Source organism: Muscardinus avellanarius (genome assembly GCF_963383645.1).
Source record: "Muscardinus avellanarius genome assembly, chromosome: 5".
NCBI classification, from domain to species: Eukaryota; Metazoa; Chordata; class Mammalia; order Rodentia; family Gliridae; genus Muscardinus; species Muscardinus avellanarius.
In genome coordinates, this window is record NC_137790.1 from 77,824,690 (window position 1) to 77,845,113 (window position 20,424).

General features: G+C 37.4%; 1 protein-coding gene across 1 annotated transcript in view; it reads left to right on the top strand.

The window, feature by feature from the left end:
• The window catches only part of ACAP2 (ArfGAP with coiled-coil, ankyrin repeat and PH domains 2), a gene marked incomplete at both ends in the record, with an annotated part of 138,713 nt that overhangs the window by 62,260 nt on the left and 56,029 nt on the right, over nt 1–20,424 (top strand). The window contains 3 exons of the mRNA XM_080696547.1: nt 156–209; nt 16,959–17,017; nt 18,929–19,112. Of these exons, the coding sequence (XP_080552673.1) occupies nt 156–209; nt 16,959–17,017; nt 18,929–19,112 (297 nt within the window). The remainder of the gene's footprint in view (nt 1–155; nt 210–16,958; nt 17,018–18,928; nt 19,113–20,424) is intronic.

The following is a 20,424-nucleotide window of genomic DNA, read 5'->3' on the forward strand; positions in this document are numbered from 1 at the left end:
GCATGCCTATGAGCTCATGAGGTTATCTTTGGAAGCCAATGTTACTGTTTACAGTATAACTTCATCCTTCTGTCAGAAATGCTAACGTAACACTTTTGTGGCCTATTTTAATGACTCTTAAGTAACTTGATTTTCTTTTGGTTTCTTTCTCATAGACAAGTTTAACCAAGTTTTCTGACAGTCTTCAAGAAATGATAAATTTTCACACAGTGAGTATCAGTGATAAGGTGTTAATAATTAACATGTTAATAGTTCAATACTTTTCTTGAGTGGCAATATTTTGTGAAATGACAAGTTGAATTTAATGACTTTGATGCTCAGTAACTTTTAAGTTGGGTGGATCTAAAATGTATACTATTTTTGTGGGGGGAATGAAGAGAAAGAAAGTATCCACATTTTATTTCCCATTCTAATATGGTGAGCTTAATATTAATGAAGTATATATTCATTAAAGTAATTTTTTCCTTTAAGTTCTGACTCTGTTAGTCTTTAAGCATTTAAGAGTAAGGAAGAAGTAAAAGTCATTTCTAATTTAGTTGTGTGTGTGTGTGTGTGTGTGTGTGTGTGTGTGTGTGTGTGTTACTAGGGATTGAACTCAGGGACATTCTACCTCTGAGCTACATACCCAGCCCTATTTTATTTTTATTTTGAAACAGTGTTCACTAGGTTGGTGAGAGTCGCACTACTTGTTGAGACTGTCCTTGAACCTATGATCCTCCTGAACCAGCCTCCCAAGTACTAAGATTACAGATTTGTGCCACCATGCCTGGCTTAGCTGTATTTTTAAAAAATATTTACAAATAAGCCGGGTGTGGTGGCGCACACTTGTAATCCCAGCATTAGGGAGGCCGAGACAGGAGGATTGTGAACAGCCTCAGCTACCTAGTGAGGACCTCTGCAACTCAGTGAGACCCAGTTTCAAAGTAAAGAATAAAAAAATAGGGCAGGGGGTGTAGCTCGGAGGTCGAATGCCCCTCAGTTCCACCCCCAGACCCGCAAAAAAAAAAAAATTTTTTTTTCAAATATATTGTCTAATCGATTTCCAATATCAAAGATTGCTATAATCATTGAACTATTTATTATGTGTGTTTAATATTTAAATCCTTCAGGAATAAAGAATATATTTTACATTTGGCTCTTTTTTTATTTTTTTGCAGTACTGGGGATGGAACCCAGCAGCATTCTACCTCTGAGCAACACCCCCAGCCCTATTTTTTTATTCATTATTTTAAAACAGGATCTCACTGAGTTGCAAAGGGCCTCACTAAGTAGCCGAGGCTGTCTGTGAACCGTGATCCTTCCTGTCTCAGCCTCCCAGATGCTGAGATTACAAGTGTGTGCCACCACGCTCAGCTTATATTTTGTATTTGGAATAACATGAAATTCCTTTATTAAGTTTTGAAAAAGTTGGCTGAAAATATGGTAGCTTATAAATTATGTACCTCTCATAAAGGTCTTCCTTAACCACCCTGTGGTTACTTTCTACTGCTTTTTTTCCTTCTCCTCAGCAACTTAGTGAGGCCTCTTTTCAAAGTAAAAATATTAAAAGGACTAGGGGTGTATAGAATGACAGCGCACTCCCCCACACAGATGATCCTTTTGGACGTAGATGATAGCACTGACTCACCAGTTTCCAGCACTTTGAACCCCCCAAATTTGTCAGTGTATGTATGTTAATTGTCAGAAGTTTCAAAGACTCTTTGATATAGGTTCATCAAAACAGGGGCTTTTGAATGGCTAGGCAAACACTCTAGCACTGAGCTTCACCCCAGCTCCCCAGATAAATTCTTAATGTAAATTTGTATCTTTTTTTTTTCTTTTTTTTATTTTATTGGTGCACTGTATTCATACATCATAGTAGGATACATACTTTTGTAGACATACATGCACACTTTTCCCAGTCAGCCCCCACCCAATCCCCACCCCATTCTCTCCCATGCTTGGCTTAGTAGTTGACATCTAGTATTATGGCAATTTATCTAAAATTAAAAATGATAATCTCACATAACAGTTTCATTTGTCTGATACCAAGCTTTTGATGACTTAAAGATAACATTTCAATATTTCTTTTTGCTTTCTTTCTTACCAGAGAATATTTTTTATTTTTTTAGGTGAAACTATCATACATTTATTTTTCAGAAAAAAATCTATCCTAATATGGAATATAGAGTCTAGGTACCCAAAACGATCTTGAAAAAGAACAAAGCTAGAAGATATATATTTTCTGATTTCAAACCATATAAAGCTACAATAATTGAAACAGTGTAGTACTATTCTAAAGGCAGATATATAAACCATTGGAGTTAAATAAAAGCCTAGAGCTAAATTCTTCCCTATATTGTCAAGTTATTTTTGACAAGGTTTCCACGAACATTTGGTGGTGGAAATGATAATCTTTTAACTAAATATTGTTAAAAATAATAATTACATGGAAAAGAATACAATTGGACCCTTACCTAATCCCATATACAAATATTAACTCAAAATAGATAATAGACCTAAATACAAATATTAAGACTATAAACTTTTAGGAGAAAATCTGGGTCATAAAACCTCACAACATTGAAATTAACAGTGATTTCATGGTTATGATTTCAATGACACAGGCAACAGAGGAGTATACAAACTCCCTAAAAAATAAAAAAATAAAAAAAGTGTATATCCAAAGACAATGTAAACAGAGTTAACAGTTACTAATAGAATGGGATAAAATATTTCCAAATGCTATATCTGAAGGTATATTAATATTCCAACTAGAAATCCTAAAAATTAACAACAATAAAGGCAAACAATACCATTTAAAGATAGGTAAAAGACTAACATAAATAATGAATCTCCACAGATAACCAATCTTAGTTGTCTGTTGGATGGAAAATCTTGTTTCTCTGGTTCTGGTGTGTGTTACCTAGTTCTTCTTTGTAGTTAATCTCTTTGAGTATTTTCTCTAGTGCTGGTTTTGAAGACATAAATTCCTTCAGTTTCTGTTTGTCATGGAAGCTTCTTATTTTTCCATCTAATTTGATAGAAAGTTTTGCTGGGTAGGAAATTTTTGGCTGGAAGTTGTTTCCTTTCAGAGTTTGGAATATGTTACTCCAAGCCCTTCTGGCTCTCATGACTTGGTTTGGGAAGTCTGGAGTGATTCTAATTGGTTTGCCTCTGAATGTCACTTGGCCCTTTGTTTTTTTTGCCTTTAAGATTTTCTGCTTGGCTTCCACATTGGTCATTTTGACAATTATGTGGCGTGGGGATCCTCTTCTCCGATCCTGTCTAAAGGGAGTTCTATAAGTTTCCTGGATCTGTGTATCAACCTCTTGCTCTATGTTTGGAAAATTTTCTGCTATTACTTCTTTGAAGAGATTGTTGATCCCTTTGGTTTCACTTTCTTTTCCCTCCTCTATTCCAATTATTCTTAGGTTAGCTCTCTTAAAATGGGCCCATATTTCTTCAATATCAGATTCCTGCTGTCGGATATTTTTTTCTAGATTAGAAACTATGAGTTCATTTTTGGATTGCTCATCTAAGAGCGAGATTCTGTTCTCCATGTGTTCCAATCGGTTGTTTGTGCTTTGAATTGAGGCCTTTACTTCATTAATTGCATCCTTTATCTCTTTTTGGCTCTCTCTGAGTTCTTTTTGAAGCACCTCTATTATTTCTACAGTTATTTTCCTGATTTGATCTTCTAGAAATCTCTGATTTTCTGTTTTATCGGGTTCTGATGTTGTGGGGTTGTGGGCATTCATTGCTCCAGTATTATTCCTCTTTCCCATGATTTCCGATGTTTGTGCCTTCTCTGGGTTCTTCCCTTGGGTCACTATGACTTCACTTAAGGTGCTCTGGATCTCGAGTCAGTAGTATCTCGGACCCCACTACTCCTTTACTGGGTTTTATCACAAAGTCTCCGACCCAGAGAGTCGATAGAGGCTGCTTTAGACTGTGGGGGGTGCCAGGTTGCACGTTCTCCTATGGTGTGATATCTCTGCCACCACCCCTCCCCCACTGGGTCAAGTCCCACGGAGTACAGTACTGAGATTTCTCCTCTGTGGCCCACAATTTGATTCACTGTTCTTGAGTACGCAGATGTAGCTGTACTGGCCTCGCTGAATTCGCTGCTGCTGCCACCGGTGGCAATATGGCGCCGCTGCTACGCCTTCGGCTATGGGGCTGGCGTTTTTCTTCTTGATTTTGATTTCTACTCTGAATCCCTGCAGCGTGTGCTGAGCTCGGCCACTGGGAGCTTTAGATGCTCTCTGCGCAGAGAAATCCCGCCTAGCTGTTCCGCAGTGGCTCACCTCTGCTTGCTGTAGCCGTCCCGTGAATTCGCAGGTGCCTCCGGCAGTATGGCGCTGCTGCCGCGTCTGCCGCGTCCTCGGGCGCGAGGCCGGTGTATCTCCTCTGTGGCTCTGTTCTCAGTCCGCTTTCTCTCTGGAGCCTGGTGATTTTTTGTTTCACTGGTGATGGTGTTTTCTGGCTATGAAAGGCGCTGATTTTGTGGTAATGGAGATTTGTTGTTAGCGGGGCTCTTAAGCCCCGCTTTTCTCGGTCGCCATCTTCCCGGAAGTCTAAATTTGTATCTTGTAGTCATTGTTTTCTACTTTTTTTTTCCCTCTGGTACTGGGATGGAACTCAGGGGCAGTCTACCTCCAAGCAACAACCCCAGTCCTAATTATTATTATTATTATTTTTGGTGGTGCTGGGGTTCCTGGAAACACTTCTACCTCAGGAATACACTTCCAGACCTATTTTATACTTTTTTTTTTTTTTTTTTTAAATTTGGAAACAGGGTCTCTTAAGCCAATGCGGCTGGCTTCAAACCTGTGCGATCCTCCTGTCTAAGCCTCCCAAATGCCGGGATTTCAAACATGTGCCACCATGCCTGGCTTGCTTTTTACTTTTTTACTATGTAAAATTATAGTATTTCCAGAAGATAATTTTTGTTTTAAAGTGGTTTTCTTAGCATTTTGAGAATTTTATCTCTAGGAGTTTGTTTTTGTACTTTGCAAAAATGATCAACCTGCTCGGCATGGTGGTGCGTGTTTGTAATCCCAGTGTTTGGAGGCTGGGTGTGGTGGTGCACGCTTGTAATCCCTGCTCTTGGGAGGCGGAGATAGGAGGATTGCACAGGTTTGAAGTCAGCCTCAGCTACTTAGTGAGGCTGTCAGGAACTTAGTGAGGCCCCGTTTTCAAATAAAGTATAAAATAGGTCTTGGAGTATAGCCTAGAGGTAGAAAAGCCCCTGGGTTCCACCCCAGTACCACACATATACACACAAATGTAACCCCAGTAATTGAGAGGCAGGTTCTTGGCCAGTCTCAGCTACTAGTGAGGTCCTCTGCAACTTAATGAGACCCTGTTTGAATATAAAGAATAAAATAAGGGCTGGGGTATAGCTCAGAGGTAGAATGCCCCTGGCTTCAATCCCCTGTACTTGGGGGGGAAAAAATCAACCTGTTTCCAAGGCAGTTTCTGCTTAGAGGTTTTAACTATTGCTGATAAGTTGAGTGGTTACCAATGGTAGAATCATCATCAACTTCTCCATATGCTTTAGGATTAATCATTTAATCATTATGGTGTCTTTTGGCTTGACAGTAAATGCTTATGTTTATTCTGTTACTCAAACATGGCACATTTTCTGTTTCCTTTGCTTCTCAGGAAATTAATAACATTCTTGACATTTTCCTTGCAGGCTGGCATATTCTGTAATTCTGCAATATTATGAGTATTCTAGCTCTACTTGTTAATTGGGTAATCTGGTAACGAGTGGTTTGATCTGATATTGTTGTAACCAAAAATCTCATAAAAGGACTCTTATTTTGTGTTTGTAGAAAATCTTTTTTCTGAATAAAATGGCCATATCGTGTTGAAGTGCTTTATGATTTGCTTTTATACTATTGCTTTATTTAGTAACTTTTTGATATAAAAAGCCATTTTTTTTTTTTTTGGGTGGGCATGGTAGTACAGGTCTGTTATCCCATTACTTGGAGGCTGAGACAGGAGGATTGCAGTTTTGCTGCCAGCCTTAGCCACTTAGGCCCTCTGCAACTTAGTAAAACCCTGTTTCAAAATATAACATAGGACTCGGGGTTATCTCAGGGGTAGAAAGCTTCTGGGTTCCATCCCCAGTGCCACACACACAAAAGATTTTGGTTAAGAAAGAAGATTTTGGACTATTATGTTTATCTTCTGATTGAGGTTACTTTTTTTTTTTGTGGTACTGGGGTTCCTGGAAGCCCTTCTACCTCTGGGCTACACTCCCAGTCCTATTTTATATTTTTGAAACAGGGTCTCTTAAGCCAGCGCGGCTGGTTTCGAACCTGCGTGATCCTCCTGTCTCCGCCTCCCAAGCGCAGGGATTACAAGCGTGTGCCACCACGCCCGGCCTGAGGTTACTTTCATACTGAAGGTAATTTATTTAATGAAAAGATGGCTCATTGTGGTGGGAAAACAGTAGTAAAATAAGTATTTTGAAATATGAAGCACGATAGTATATGTCTTAAGGTTCAGAAACTATATATGTATGTATCAGATATTATTATGTATATAAATATATGTATTAATTTCTTATATTCTTAAATTTTTTTTTGGAACCAGGGTCTCACTAAGTTGCTGAAAGCCTCACTAAGTAGCTGAGGCTGGCTTCGAACTCATGCGATCCTTTTGTCTCAGCCTCCCAAGCGCGGGGATTACAAGCGTGCGCCACCACGCCCGGCCCCTATATTCTTAAATTTTAAAAAATAAATTATATTAAAAGGTTAAGCACTTAATAGATAAAACAAAATTAATTCATATTAACTCATTTTAATAATTTAACTCATTTTAATTCAGTAATTTCAGTAGATATTACTGTCAAGTATAATCAGAAAATCAAAATTTCACAAATATTTTTAAATCCATAAAGGCTTTTATAACATACTTAAACATATTTAATGATTTATTGATACATTTAATTTCATGTTCATAAATAACTTTTTGTTTTGTTTTGTTTTTTTGTGGGTCTGGAGATGGAACCCAGGAGCATTTAATCTCTGAGCTACACCCCTGCCCTTTATTTTATTCAAAATAAAGAATAAAAATATTCTTTTTATTCTTTATTTTGAAACAGGGTCTCACTAAATTGAGGAGGGCGATCTTCTGGTCTCAGCCTCCTGAATGCTGGGATTACAAGCCTGTGCCCCCATGCCTGGCCTATTAATAACTTTTAAAAAATAATTAAAGATGAAGGTGACAAAATTTCACCAAGAGTCGGACTTTGACTAATTAATATCAAGAGCCAATAATAAATAAATAAGCTGGGCATGGTGGCGCACGCTTGTAATCCCTGCGCTTGGGAGGTGGAAACAGGTGGATCGCGCTGGTTTGAAGCTAGCCTTGCTGGTTTAAGAGACCCTCTTTCCAAATAAAAATACAAAATAGGTCTGGGAGTGTAGCCTTCAGGTAGAAGGGTTTCCAGGAACCCCAGTACCACCAAAAATAAAAATAAATAAATAAATAAATACTAGCAAATAACTGTTGAAAAATAATATCAATTATATTCTAATAGGAATACTTAATACTAAGTCATGCTAAGGAATAAACCATATGTACTTTGTTAGTACAAAAAATATGAAAAAATGAGAACAAGAAGTGATGACAAGTTATTAAAATAATTTAAATAGTTTTGGATAATTCAAATGGGAATGTAGAAAATAAAGGTATAATTTTGCCAAAATATCAGTAGTGTCTTGAGAACTTCAAAATTGTTGTATCAAAGTTTACGTCTTTTAAAATCACTATAAAATTATAACTCTGTGTGTGTGTGTGTGTGTGTGTGTGTGTGTGTGTGTGTGTGTATCATATGTATGATAGTTACTTTTTTTTTTCTTCTGGGTCTGGGGATGGAACCCGGGGGCATTTGACCTCCCAGCTATAACCCCTGCCCTATTTTTTATTCCTTATTTTGGAACCGGGTCTCACTGAGTTGCAGAGGGCTTCACTAAGTAGCTGAGGCTGTCCTTGAACCACGATCCTCCTCTGGTTTCAGCCTCCAGAATGCTGGGATTACAAGCATGAGCCACCATGCCCTGCTTGCTAGTTATTTCTTATTTACTGTATTGACTATTTGGTTTCTCTCCCCAGCAAGGTAGTCCTATGACTTTTCCTTTTTTGCCCCTTTCTCCTTTTCTTTTCCCTCCTCCCTTCTCTTCCAGTCCCCATCCCTGTGTGTGTGTGTGTGTGTGTGTGTGTGTGTGTATTTTATTGGGAATTGAACTCAGGGGCATTCTACCACTGAGCTGTACCCCCAGCCCTTTTAATTAATTAATTAATTAATTATTTTGTGGTACTGGGGATTGAACCCAGTGGTGTTCTACTTTGGAGCTACACCCCCAGTCCTACTTTTTTTTTTTTTTTTTGTACTGGGGATGGAACCCAGGGGCCTTCTACCTCTGGGCTACACTCCCAGACCTATTTTTTATTTTATTTGGAAACAAGGTCTCTTAAGCCAGCTGAAGCTATCTTCGAACCTGAGCAATCCTCCTGTCTTAGCCTCCCAAGCGTGGGGATTACAAGTGTGCGCCACCACGCCCGGCACCCCAGTCCCACTTTATTGTTTATTTTTAATTTTGAAATAGGGTCTCAGTGAATTAAAGAGGGTCTTATTTAATTGCTGAGGCTGAAGCCAGGCATAGTTGCACATGCTTGTAATCCCAGTACTTGGGAGGCTGAAAAAGGAGGATCAAGGTTCGGGGATAGCCTCAGCTACTTAGTGAGGCCCTGTTTCAAAATAAAGAATAAAATATAGGAACTCTGGGTGTAGCTCAGAGGTAGACTGCCCCTGAGTTCAATCCCCAGTACTGAAAACAAAAATTTGCTTAGGCTGACCATGAACAATCCTCCTGTTTCAGCCTTCCAAGCTCTGGAATTATAGGCATGTGGTTATCAGACTTCTTAATATAATCGCTGTCTTTCCAGGGTTTGAAGTCAGCAGGTGATGGTCCTTAAGTCCTAGACTTAAAAGTCACTTCTGCTGAATTCTTTGATCAAAGCAAGATTTAGGGCCAAGTCAAGACATATTCAAGATAAGGGAAATAAACTCTCTCTCTTGTTGGGAAGTGGCACACACCTGCAGGGATAGGAAGAGTTATTGGTGGCTATCTATACAGATAGTCCACACATCTTTTAGCACCTGTGTGCCATGACTCAAGTGTTGGGAACCTTGACGGTAGTAAATTCATCCCAGCCCCCAGGGATTTTTATGATGTCTGCATAGAATTCTAGCATCAGAAAATTTCTTATATTTTTTTGTGGGGGAGAGTTTGTGTAGTATTATTATTATTTTCTCCTCTTTAAATGCTTGGTAGAGTTCAGCAGTGAACACTTTTTTTTGTAGCTCTATTATTATTTCGTAGGAGGGTTTTTTTCTTTTTATCTTTTTAACTTTGTATGTGTTTTTTTCCTGATACTTTTTATCAGTGAGTCTTGATAAGTGCATATGCTTTTGTAGCTCAGATCATTTTTCACCCTTTTTTGGGGATTTTGGAGATTGAACCTAGGGGTGTTCTTTCTCCAAGCTACATGTACTCCGGCCTTTTTTTTTTTTTTAATTTTGAAACAGAGTCTTACCAAGTTGCTGAGGTTCTCACTGAATTGCTCAGTCTGGATTCAGACCTGTGACATACATGGTCTCAGCCTCCTAAATTATTTTTAAGATATAGATCATTATAATAATCCATAAATTTCTTCCTTTTATCAGGTAGTACCATCCTACATCTCCAAATATAAATATTGATCTAATTTTTCCTATAAACTAGTTTTGCTTTTTCTATAATTCCATGTAAATGGAATCATATAATATAGTATAGTATAGTATAGTATTGTGTGTGTGTGTGTGTGTGTGTGTGTGTGTGTATGACTTCTTTCACTTGGAATAAAATTTTTGAGATCAATTTGTATTGTAGCCTGTGTCACTCATTTTCTCTCATGAATACTTTGTAGTGTAACTTAATTTTGTTAAGGTCAGTGAATATGTTCCACAGGATACTATAATCTTAGTTTATACCTTACTGCCTGTTCGGTTTTCACAAATGCTGCTAGTGTTCTCAGAAACATGGTCTTCTCTTCTTGTTGGTTTTATATTTCTGTATCTGTCCTTAAATGTGTTGACTATTTTTTCTTAATTCATTTAAAAATTTGTGGACTTCCGGGAAGATGGCGATAGAGAAAAGCGGGGCTTACGAGCCCCGCTAACAACCAATCTCTATTACTACAAAATCGGCGCCTTTCATAGCCAGAAAACACCATCAGTAGAGAAACAAAAAATGTAATTACAAGGGATAGAGAAAAAGAGGGCTGGAAAAACGAGACACCAGAAAGAAACCAGACCACAGTGCTGCAGCCGGAGCCATGGCGTGAAGCGGCGGGCGCCATCTTCTCTTGCAGCACCAGGCCCCAGAGAGGAGGGGGACTCAGAACGGAGCTCAGAGCCACAAAGGAGATACGCCGGCCTAATGCCTGAGGATGCAGCAGCAGCGCCTTACTGCCAGCGGCAGCGGCGAGTTCACCGGACGGCACCAGACCAATGCACTCAACAGCCTACTAGGCTCCAGAGAGGAGGGGCAGACAGCGAGCTGAGGTGAGCCGCTGCAGATCAGCCGGGAGGAATTCAGCAGATTTCTCAGCACAGGGAGCATCTAAAGCTCCCAGGAGCTGGGCTCAGCACACCCTGCAGGGACTCAGAGTGGAGCTCAAAAACAGAGAAGAAATACACCAGCCTCAGGGCCTAAGGCGCGGCAGTGGCGCCATATTGCCACCAGCGGCAGCAGCAGCAAATTTACCGAGTCCACTACAGCTCCATCTGTGCACTCAACAACAGTGAGTCAAATTGCAGCCCCTAGAGGAGAAATCCCAGTACTGTACTCCCAGGGACTTGACCCAGTGGGGGAGTGGCGGTGGCAGAGATATCACACCATAGGAGAATGCCCAGCCTGGCACCCCCATGGTCTAAAGCAGCCTCGATTGACTCCCTGGGTCTGAGACTCTGTGATACAACCCAGTAAAGGAGTAGTGGGGACTGAGATACCACAGACTCGAGATCCAGAGTACCTTAAGTGAAGTCTTAGTGACCCAACGGAAGAACCCAGAAAAGGCACAAACTTCCTAAATCATGGGAAAGAGGAATAACAATGGAGCAATGAATGCCCACAACCCCACAACATCAGAACCTGATAAAACAGAAATTCAGAGATTTCTAGAAGATCAAATCAGGAAAATAACTGTAGAAATAATAGAGGTGTTTGGTAAAGAATTCAGAGAGAGCCAAAAAGAGATAAAGGATGCAATTAATGAAGTAAAGGCCTCAATTCAAAGTACAAACAACCTATTAAACCACATGGAGAATAGAATATCGCTCTTAGAAGAAGATCATTCAAAAAATGAACTCATAGTTTCTAATTTAGAAAAAAAAAATCCGACAGCAGGAATCTGACATTGAAGAAATATGGGCCCATTTTAAGAGAGCTAACCTAAGAATAATTGGAATAGAGTGCCGAAGGCCAGCTTAATCCAATTGGGGCGCGAATTTACTCGCGGTCGAGAATCTCAGTAAGGATGGGGAAGGATAGAGTGAAATACTGCAGATTCTTATCTGCAGTGATTCTTTCCCTTTTAGGGACTAAATTTCTTTAAGTCCCTAGTGACGGCGCTCTTGAAAAGAACCTGATATGGATCAATGCTTCTTGTGCAATCGAACACTTTATTCTGGACACAAGATTTTTATATATTCCCCTCTCCCAGTGAATTTCTAGTAAAAAAGTGCAAAACACCCAAGGTACAATAGAGAGACACACGTGCAGATTACCAACCCTGGACAAGACAAAAGTAAAGGCCTGTGATATCACAGGTCTTTGTGATTGAGATCAGTCCCATTATCCCAGGTGGGTCTTGTGCCTCGATTCAGCCCCCTTTGGCCTTGCAGCTGCAGAGGCTTTTATTTGGCTAATTCCAGAAGAATAAAAGTCACACCCAAAATCACTTGAAGAGTCCGATTTTCTTTAACCCTTTCGGAACTTTCATTCCTAGGGCTTAGTCCAATGTCCTTCTTTATCTATCAACCTCCTTTTGAGCTGAATGGGGGACGAAGTCCGAAATTCCAGCTTTCATATAGTTGTCAGCTTTCATATAGTTGTCATAGGGAAAATTCGTGTTCCTTTATGATGATTTAGAGAATTTCGATGAATGTCTGCTGGATTTTGTCTGCAATAAAATCTGCTGTCTGAAAGCTTAAGCAAACTCATAACACAGTTTAGCAGGTAAATACCAAAAAATAATATGAAGTTTTTAGATTTAGTTGTCAAATATACCTCTCTAGCTGCTGAGCACTTTTCTTCAAACGATAGGCTTATTAGAAGCCTATTCCTCTTTTAATAATCCATATTCCTATCACTAACCCTCTGCAACTTCCTTTTCTTTTCTGATTACCCTAATTCTCTTTCCCATTCGGGACAATCTTAGGATAAGCTCTTCTTCATACAAAAATACTTTCTTATTCTCACCATATTTTCTTTCTTTCACTTTTACACATCTGTCCTTTGTTTTGACATAGCTATTTTTAACCAGGTGGTGTCGCTATATCTCCAGGCATCGCTATTACTAGGTGCAAAAGCCAAGATTCCTTTTAGCCTTTGCTCTATTGTATTGAAGGTCAAAGATAGGGGGGGGTTTCTGCATTTGTAATTAATAACTGGAATGCTGCTACTGCATCTAATTCGTTATTACCATTTGAACAAAGCTGAAAGTTTACCGGAAAGTTTATTTTTCACGGACTCAGTTTCTCTCACAGTCCTGATATTTTACCATCGGAGCAATTCGTGTGGAGAGTTAAAAGAATCATTACTAAAAGAATAATAGTTATTAAAGAATATCTAAGAGTGGAGAATACTTTTGGGCAGCGACCACACCTTCTCTCGGGGCTATTTCTCATGTTGAGAATCGCCTATGGACTGCATGAATAAGAATGCAGATGCCGAGAGGGCAAAGTCTTGGCAATAGAGGAGGGAAAAGAAGGTGAAACCAAAGGGATCAACAATCTCTTCAAGGAAGTCATAGCAGAAAATTTTCCAAACAGAGCAAGAGGTCGATACACAGGTCCAGGAAACTTATAGAACTCCCTTTAGACAGGATCGGAGAAGAGGATCCCCACGCCACATAATTGTCAAAATGACCAATGTGGAAGCCAAGCAGAAAATCTTAAAGGCAACAAAAACAAAGGGCCAAGTGACATTCAGAGGCAAACCAATTAGAATCACTCCAGACTTCCCAAACCAAGTCATGAGAGCCAGAAGGGCTTGGAGTAATATATTCCAAACTCTGAAAGAAAACAACTTCCAACCAAAAATTTCCTACCCAGCAAAACTTTCTATCAAATTAGATGGGTAAATAAGAAGCTTTCAGGACAAACAGAAACTGAAGGAATTTATGTCTTCAAAACCAGCGCTAGAGAAAATACTCAAAGAGATTAACTACAAAGAAGAAATAGGTAACACACACCAGAACCAGAGAAACAAGATTTTCCATCCAACAGACAACTAAGATTGGTTATCTGTGGAGATTCATTATTTATTTTAGTCTTTTACCTATCTCTAAATTGTATTGTTTACTTTAATTGTTGCTAAATTTTAGGATTTCTAGTTGGAATATTACTATACCTTCAGATATAGCATTTGGAAATATTTTATCCCATTCTATCAGTAACTTTTAACTCTGTTTACATTGTCTTTGGATATACAATATTGTTTTATTTTTTAGGGAGTTTGTTTATCCTTCTGTCGTCTGTGCCATTGAAATCATATCCAAGAAATCACTGCCAATTTCATTGTTGTGAGGTTTTATGACCCAGATTTTCTTCTAAAAGTTTATAGTCTTAAGATTTATATTTAGGTCTTTTATCTATTTTGAGTTAATACTTGTATATGGTGTTAGGTAAGGGTCCAGTTTTATTCTTTTTCATGTAATTATTATTTTTCAACAATATTTAGTTAAAAGATTAGTATTTCCTCCACCAAATGTTCTTGGAAACCTTGTCAAAAATTACTTGACGATATATGGAAGAATTTATCTCTAGGCTTTTTTTTAACTCCAGTGGTTTATATATCTGCTTTTAGAACAGTACTACACTGTTTCAATTATTGTAGCTTTATATGGTTTGAAATCAGAAAATATACATCTTCTAGCTTTGTTCTTTTTCGAGATCATTTTGGGTATCTAGAGTCCATATTCCATATTAGGATAGATTTTTTTCTGAAAAATAAATGTATGATAGTTTCACCTAAAAAAATAAAAAAATATTCTCTGGTAAGAAAGAAAGCAAAAAGAAATATTGAAATGTTATCTTTAAGTCATCAAAAGCTTGGTATCAGACAAATGAAACTGTTCTGTGAGATTATCATCGTTAATATTGGATAAATTGCTATAATACTGTCAACCACTAAGCAAGCATGGGAAGGAGGGATGGGGAGGGAACGCGGTGGGGATCGGGTAGGGGCTAACTGGGCTATGTGTGCATGTATGTCTACAATAGTTTTTTTTTTTTATCCCATTATGATGTATGAATACAGTGCACCAATAATATATATTTGTGGCTTCAGGCTTTTTGCTCATGTTCTTCATATTTTGAAGCTGCTTAAAATTTAAATATAATAAAATTGATTATTGTTGGCATAAAGCTACATGAGATTGGACAATTGTGTCTCCATACCCGTCATCAAGATGCACAACAGCTCATCAACTCCTGGAATACCCTCACATTGCCCTTCTGTAGGCCTCATTAACCATTTCTTCTTCTGGCCACTGGAAATTACTGGCTTGGTATTTGTTCCTATAGTTTTGCCTTTTCCTAAATGTGATAGAACTTTTGTGGCTTTTTGCATATGATTTATTATGCCTAGAAAAGTGCATTGAGGTTCACCTATATTGTTGTATGTGTTAGTAGTTTTTCCTATTTATTACTGAGTAGTATTTCATTGTATTAAAGTATCATAATTTTATAATCTCTTCAAAGAACCAACTTTTGGTTTCACTGATTTTTCTCTATTGATTTTCTATTTTCTCTTTAGTTGACTTTCACTTTGATCCTTACTACTTCCTTTCTTCTGCTTATTTGGGGTGTAATACTTTGGGTTTAACATATCATAGAAAAAATTTCTCTCTAGAAGTAAACTGACAGATTTCAAAATCCAAAAGTCCAGATTCAGAGGAAATGGAATTGCAGTGCTGTTTTAGTAGAAGGATTTTTTGTTATTGTTGTTTTTAATATTGATATTACTGCTGGGCATGGTGGCACACATTTGTAATCCCAGTACTTGCGAGGCTGAAACAGGAGGATCATGGTTCACGGACAGCTTCACTTACTTAATGAGGCTGTCTGCAACTTAGTGCGACCTTGTTTCAAAATAAAAAATAGGAGTGAGCGTGTAGCTCAAAGGTAGAGTGCCCCTGTGTTCCATCCTCAGTACCACGAAAGAAAGAAAGAAAGAAAGAAAGAAAGAAAGAAAGAAAGAAAGAAAGATTTGTAATCCCAGCATTCAGGAGGCAGAGACCAGAGGATCACAGTTTGCGCACAGCCTCTGCCACTTAGCGAGGCCATTTGCAACTCAGTGAGACCCTGTTTCAAAAATAAAAAAGACTAAAAACTAGGGTTGGGGTTGTAGCTTGGAGGAACAACGGCCCTGGGTTCCATCCCCAGTACCTCAAAAAATTAAAAAAAAAAAAAATATTTCTTCTGCCGGGCGTGGTGGCGCACGCTTGTAATCCCTGCGCTTGGGAGGCAGAGACAGGAGGATCGCGCAGGTTCGAAGCCAGCCGTGCACGCTGGCTTAGGAGACCCTGTTTCCAAATAAAAATGTAAAAATAGGTATGGGAGTGTAGCCTGGAGGTAGAAGGGCTTCCAGGAACCCCAGTACCACCAAAAAAAAAAAAAAAAAAAAAAAAAAAAATATTTCTTCTGTCCTTATTTCTGTTCCAAACTCTGAATAAAGTAATTCTATAAATTATGAAACGATTTAAAATTCCCACAATGGATCCTGTGAAAATTGCCATATTTAGAACCATCAGTGTTAAGTATGCCTATTTAAGTGGAGCAAAATACTGTTCTGAGGAATCAGCTTGTGTGTGTGTGTGTGTGTGTGTGTGTGTGTGTGGTATTTGGGATTGAACTCAGGGCCCCACATGTGCTAGGCAAGTCCTCTACCACTGAGCTACATCCTCAGCCAATGAGGACTGAGTTCATTCTTGTCTCCAATCTGAGCTGTCCTTTAACTCAAAGGACTATATATAATGTTGACTTGGCTTGAGAGCATGACTTCTAAGTTTTCCCGAGTGAATGGCTTCTAAGTAGAGCATCAAGCAGTCCTGACCTGATTTCCCTTTGAGGGACTTCCATGTCTTAGAGTAAGAAACATGCAGTGGGAGGAGTAGAATTTTTGCTCTTTTAGGTTTTCTTCCAAAGCTGGAATTAGAAGGAAAGGAAATAGATTTCTTTACTGTTCAAACATTCTATTTCAGTGTCAAAACAGATTTTTCTCTGAAGAAAAAGCAAGTTTACTTTTTTAAGAGATAAAATTGGCTTAAAATTGGTATCAGGTTCTTTTTTTTTTTCCTTGTAGTAGTAGGGATTGAACCAGGGCTCTCTTTCACTAAGTTATATCCCAGGGCTTTTTATTTTGAGATAGGGTTTCTCTTAAGTTGCTCAGGCTAGTCTTGAACTTGTGATCCTCCTGCCTCAGCCTCTCTAGTAGCTGGGATTATAGTCACCCAACCTGGTTCCAGGTTCTTATTTTCAATTGCTTATTTCTTTTGTTGTCTTCAATAAGAATAAATATAGGTATTAGTATAATTGGAACATTGACAAAGGGATGCGTATTTATAGAACTACAAGAAAATAATCTTTTGTTTACTTTTCCAGTCACCCAGTATTACATTTTATCTTTTAGATCCTGTTTGATCAAACCCAGAGATCAATTAAAGCACAGCTTCAGAACTTTGTCAAAGAGTAAGTCAATTTCAGTGAAGAGGAAAGAAAGTAACCAGTTAATGATCACATCTGGGAATTGGTATCTTTTAAAAGAAATTTTAGCAAATAAATTACTGAAAATATTGGTAGTTTTTGTTTGTTTGCTTTGTGAAATGTATATTACATTTCTTTCTCAATTATTATAAGAGAATCAGATCTTATGTTTTTCAGTAAATCATAACATGAATATGTGTTCAAAATATATAGCTAAGATTGTCATAGGTTTAAGAAAGTTTTTAATGTAGATAAAAAATCCAGTGGCTTTTTGAAATTAAGAAAACAAAACAAAACAAAAACCCAAATGTTGATAAAATACTGTTAGTTATTGTAGTTGAAACTAGGTTTTCTCTTGTAGTGTGGTATTTTCTTTGAAGAAAAGATAATGTATGTAATATATGAGGAAAAAGATTCCTTAGTAGTCATTAATCCTTCCTCCTCCCTGACACTGGAAATTGTCATTTCTTTAATTATAAAAGCACATTTTTAAACATATGAAACCTTTGTGTTAGATTCATCACATTTTATAAGTGAAATAAAACTGAACTAGAAATAAAAAAAAGTTTGAGCTTTCCAATTTAGGAATGTTTTCCTTTTTCACATTATTAGTTTTTTTCATTTCCTGATAGAATATGTAAAATTATAGATAAAGATTATGATAAGGCATTCAGGATTAAGTATAGAGATTGCAAATTATACATAGTGTCATATCCCATTAACATGATATACTGCTGTTTTCGTAAAATTTATCCTGGAGATGATACTGAACAGATTCTGTATAAATTACTTCTTAATAGACTAACAGTCAGAATGTCTTTATAGGATGCATTATCTAAAATCTTAGCCATCGTTCAAAGAGTTTAAAGTCTTTCTTAGGTATATTTTGTTATGATTAAAAGTATTTGTGTACAAGTTACTTTGTCTTATCCCCAAGTGGTAAGAGTCAAAGCAAAGAGATGCTAGACTTACCTGAAATCATTAATGAGCCAAGGATTTCACATTTTTAGCCTTATTGAAAGGGAAATTGCCCTTTATTGATATAATATTTTAAAAATTTGTGCGTGCATATGTGTGTGTACAAGTGTGTACATGTGTGTGTGACAACACTTATTTTACCTGTGCCCTTTGATCCAGTGATTTCCTCTGGTGAGAGATGAATGTTATTTCTGAAAGTGTGGTCTGTAGACCACCCATAGCAGTAAAATCAAGGATATGTCTAAGAAAAAGAAAAGAAACCCCTCAAACTTTGGGGATTTATGCCAAAGACTGATCAACTATAATCTTTGGGAAGGGGTCTTGGAGTTTGTATTTTACACAAGTGCACTCTTGTGATTCTTAGGTACACTACTGTTGAAAAACCATTTTATAAAACAATGTTACATGTCCCAGAATTTATCTCTAGAAAAAAATTAGCTTTGTCTTTATGTTTCTGTCATTAGTTTGATCATTTATTTCCAACTCAAATTATATAAACTCAAATAATCAAATCTTAGCTCAGTGTATCAGGATTAATGTGTATGTTTTGGGTTAGGAATGTTAAACATTTCTAACTCCAAATCTAAAATCTGAAATGCTTTGAATCCCAAATCTGAATATTTCTGAGCACTGGAACTTAGATTTTTAGATTGGGGATGCTCAGCTGGTAAAATCTATTCAAGTAATTCTATGTCAGAAACCTACAAAATCTGAAATTCTTTGGGTCCTAAGCATTTTAGATAAGGGATACTCAACCTATAACTGGGAAATAACATATATTTTAGTTGGAAAAGCTAGTAATATCAATGCATAATGAGACAAATTGAGGGACATGAAAATTAAATTCCAAAATTATTTTGCCAAAGATTTTTAATCAAGAAAATTTCATGAAAGCTTCACTAAGGTTTTATTTTTTAGAGATCTCAGGAAATTTAAAGATGCCAAGAAGCAATTTGAAAAAGTCAGTGAGGAAAAAGAGAATGCATTAGTAAAAAATGCCCAAGTACAAAGGAATAAACAGCATGAAGTTGAAGAAGCCACAAACATTCTGACAGCAACAAGAAAATGTTTTCGACACATCGCCCTGGACTATGTACTTCAGGTATCCAAGTTACTATGTTTTCAAAAGGTGCTTAATGAGAGGTTGTTGCTTTTGAGTGATTACACTAAAAAGAATAACATTTTTTATTTGAGTTTAAAATAAGACATCTTATTGAATGTATGTATGTATGTATGGTTGTATGTGATATTCTGGGGAGCGTTCTGATACACCCCAACACAATTATTTTTTATTTTGAAATTGGGTCTTGCTAAATTACAAAGGGCCTTACTAAATTGCTGAGACTGGCTGCAAACCTGCAATTCTCCTGTCTCAGCCTCAAAAGTACTGGAATTACGGGTGTTGTACCACCATGCCTGGCTTTTTCTTTTAACTTAATTATAACTTTCCGATTTTAAAAAATGTTAAAAAGCATTTTTAGTTGCAATATGTACTGTATTCTATGGAGTTGCTATATCAATTTAGTTAATATTTGACTCTCAGATTGTTGTGATATTGTCACTTTTTTCTGGCAATAGTGAAAATATGAATTTTTAATAATTTTATGTGTTGATATTTTTATAACCTTTTGTCACATTTCTGGTTATTTCTTTAAAGCAGATTCTTAGAGGGTATTAAGTCTCACTATATTGCTAAATTAAAACATTTTTCATTATGTGCTGCTTTTAAAAACTAGACATCTATGGCTGGGGGTGTAGCTCAGTGATAGAGTGCTTACATAGCAAGCTTAAGGCCCTAGGTTTAATCCCTAGCAACACACACACAAAACAAAAACAAAAACAAAAACAAAAACCGAAAAAAAATTAGAGATGTGTATTTCATAAGTTGCTTGGTGATCTTGTCAACATGTCCAATGTATAATTAAAACAAGTTTGTGAGACATCTTCAAAATAATTTGAGACATGTGAAAAATGAAGGCATGCTATATTATTTTATATGTACAATATGTGTTTCTATATACCATGGAGTTTAAAGCTTAGAGAGTTACTTTTCTAAATTTCCTTCTACAAAACAGTGGTGGCCTCAGGGATTATTGACTTCATGATGACTGCAGAGTCTTAAAAAATATGTATATGTGTATGTATATAACTGTACACAAGTTAGTAGTTAAGTACTACTTAGGTAACTTTGCAGAACAGTAGAAAATGAATTAAGTCCCCCACCCCCACAGTAAGCTCCAGCTTGGTAAGTGGGAAATTAAAAATTTTAAAATGCAGTATACTGTCTTTGAGAGTGAAAGGCTTCTAGAATGGAGTAGTCTTTGTTTCCTGTGTCCAGTGTCCTACCTTTCCTGCCAACCTTCCTAATACATGTCACTGAAGTGTTTCATGAGAGGTCCTATTCATCAGACATA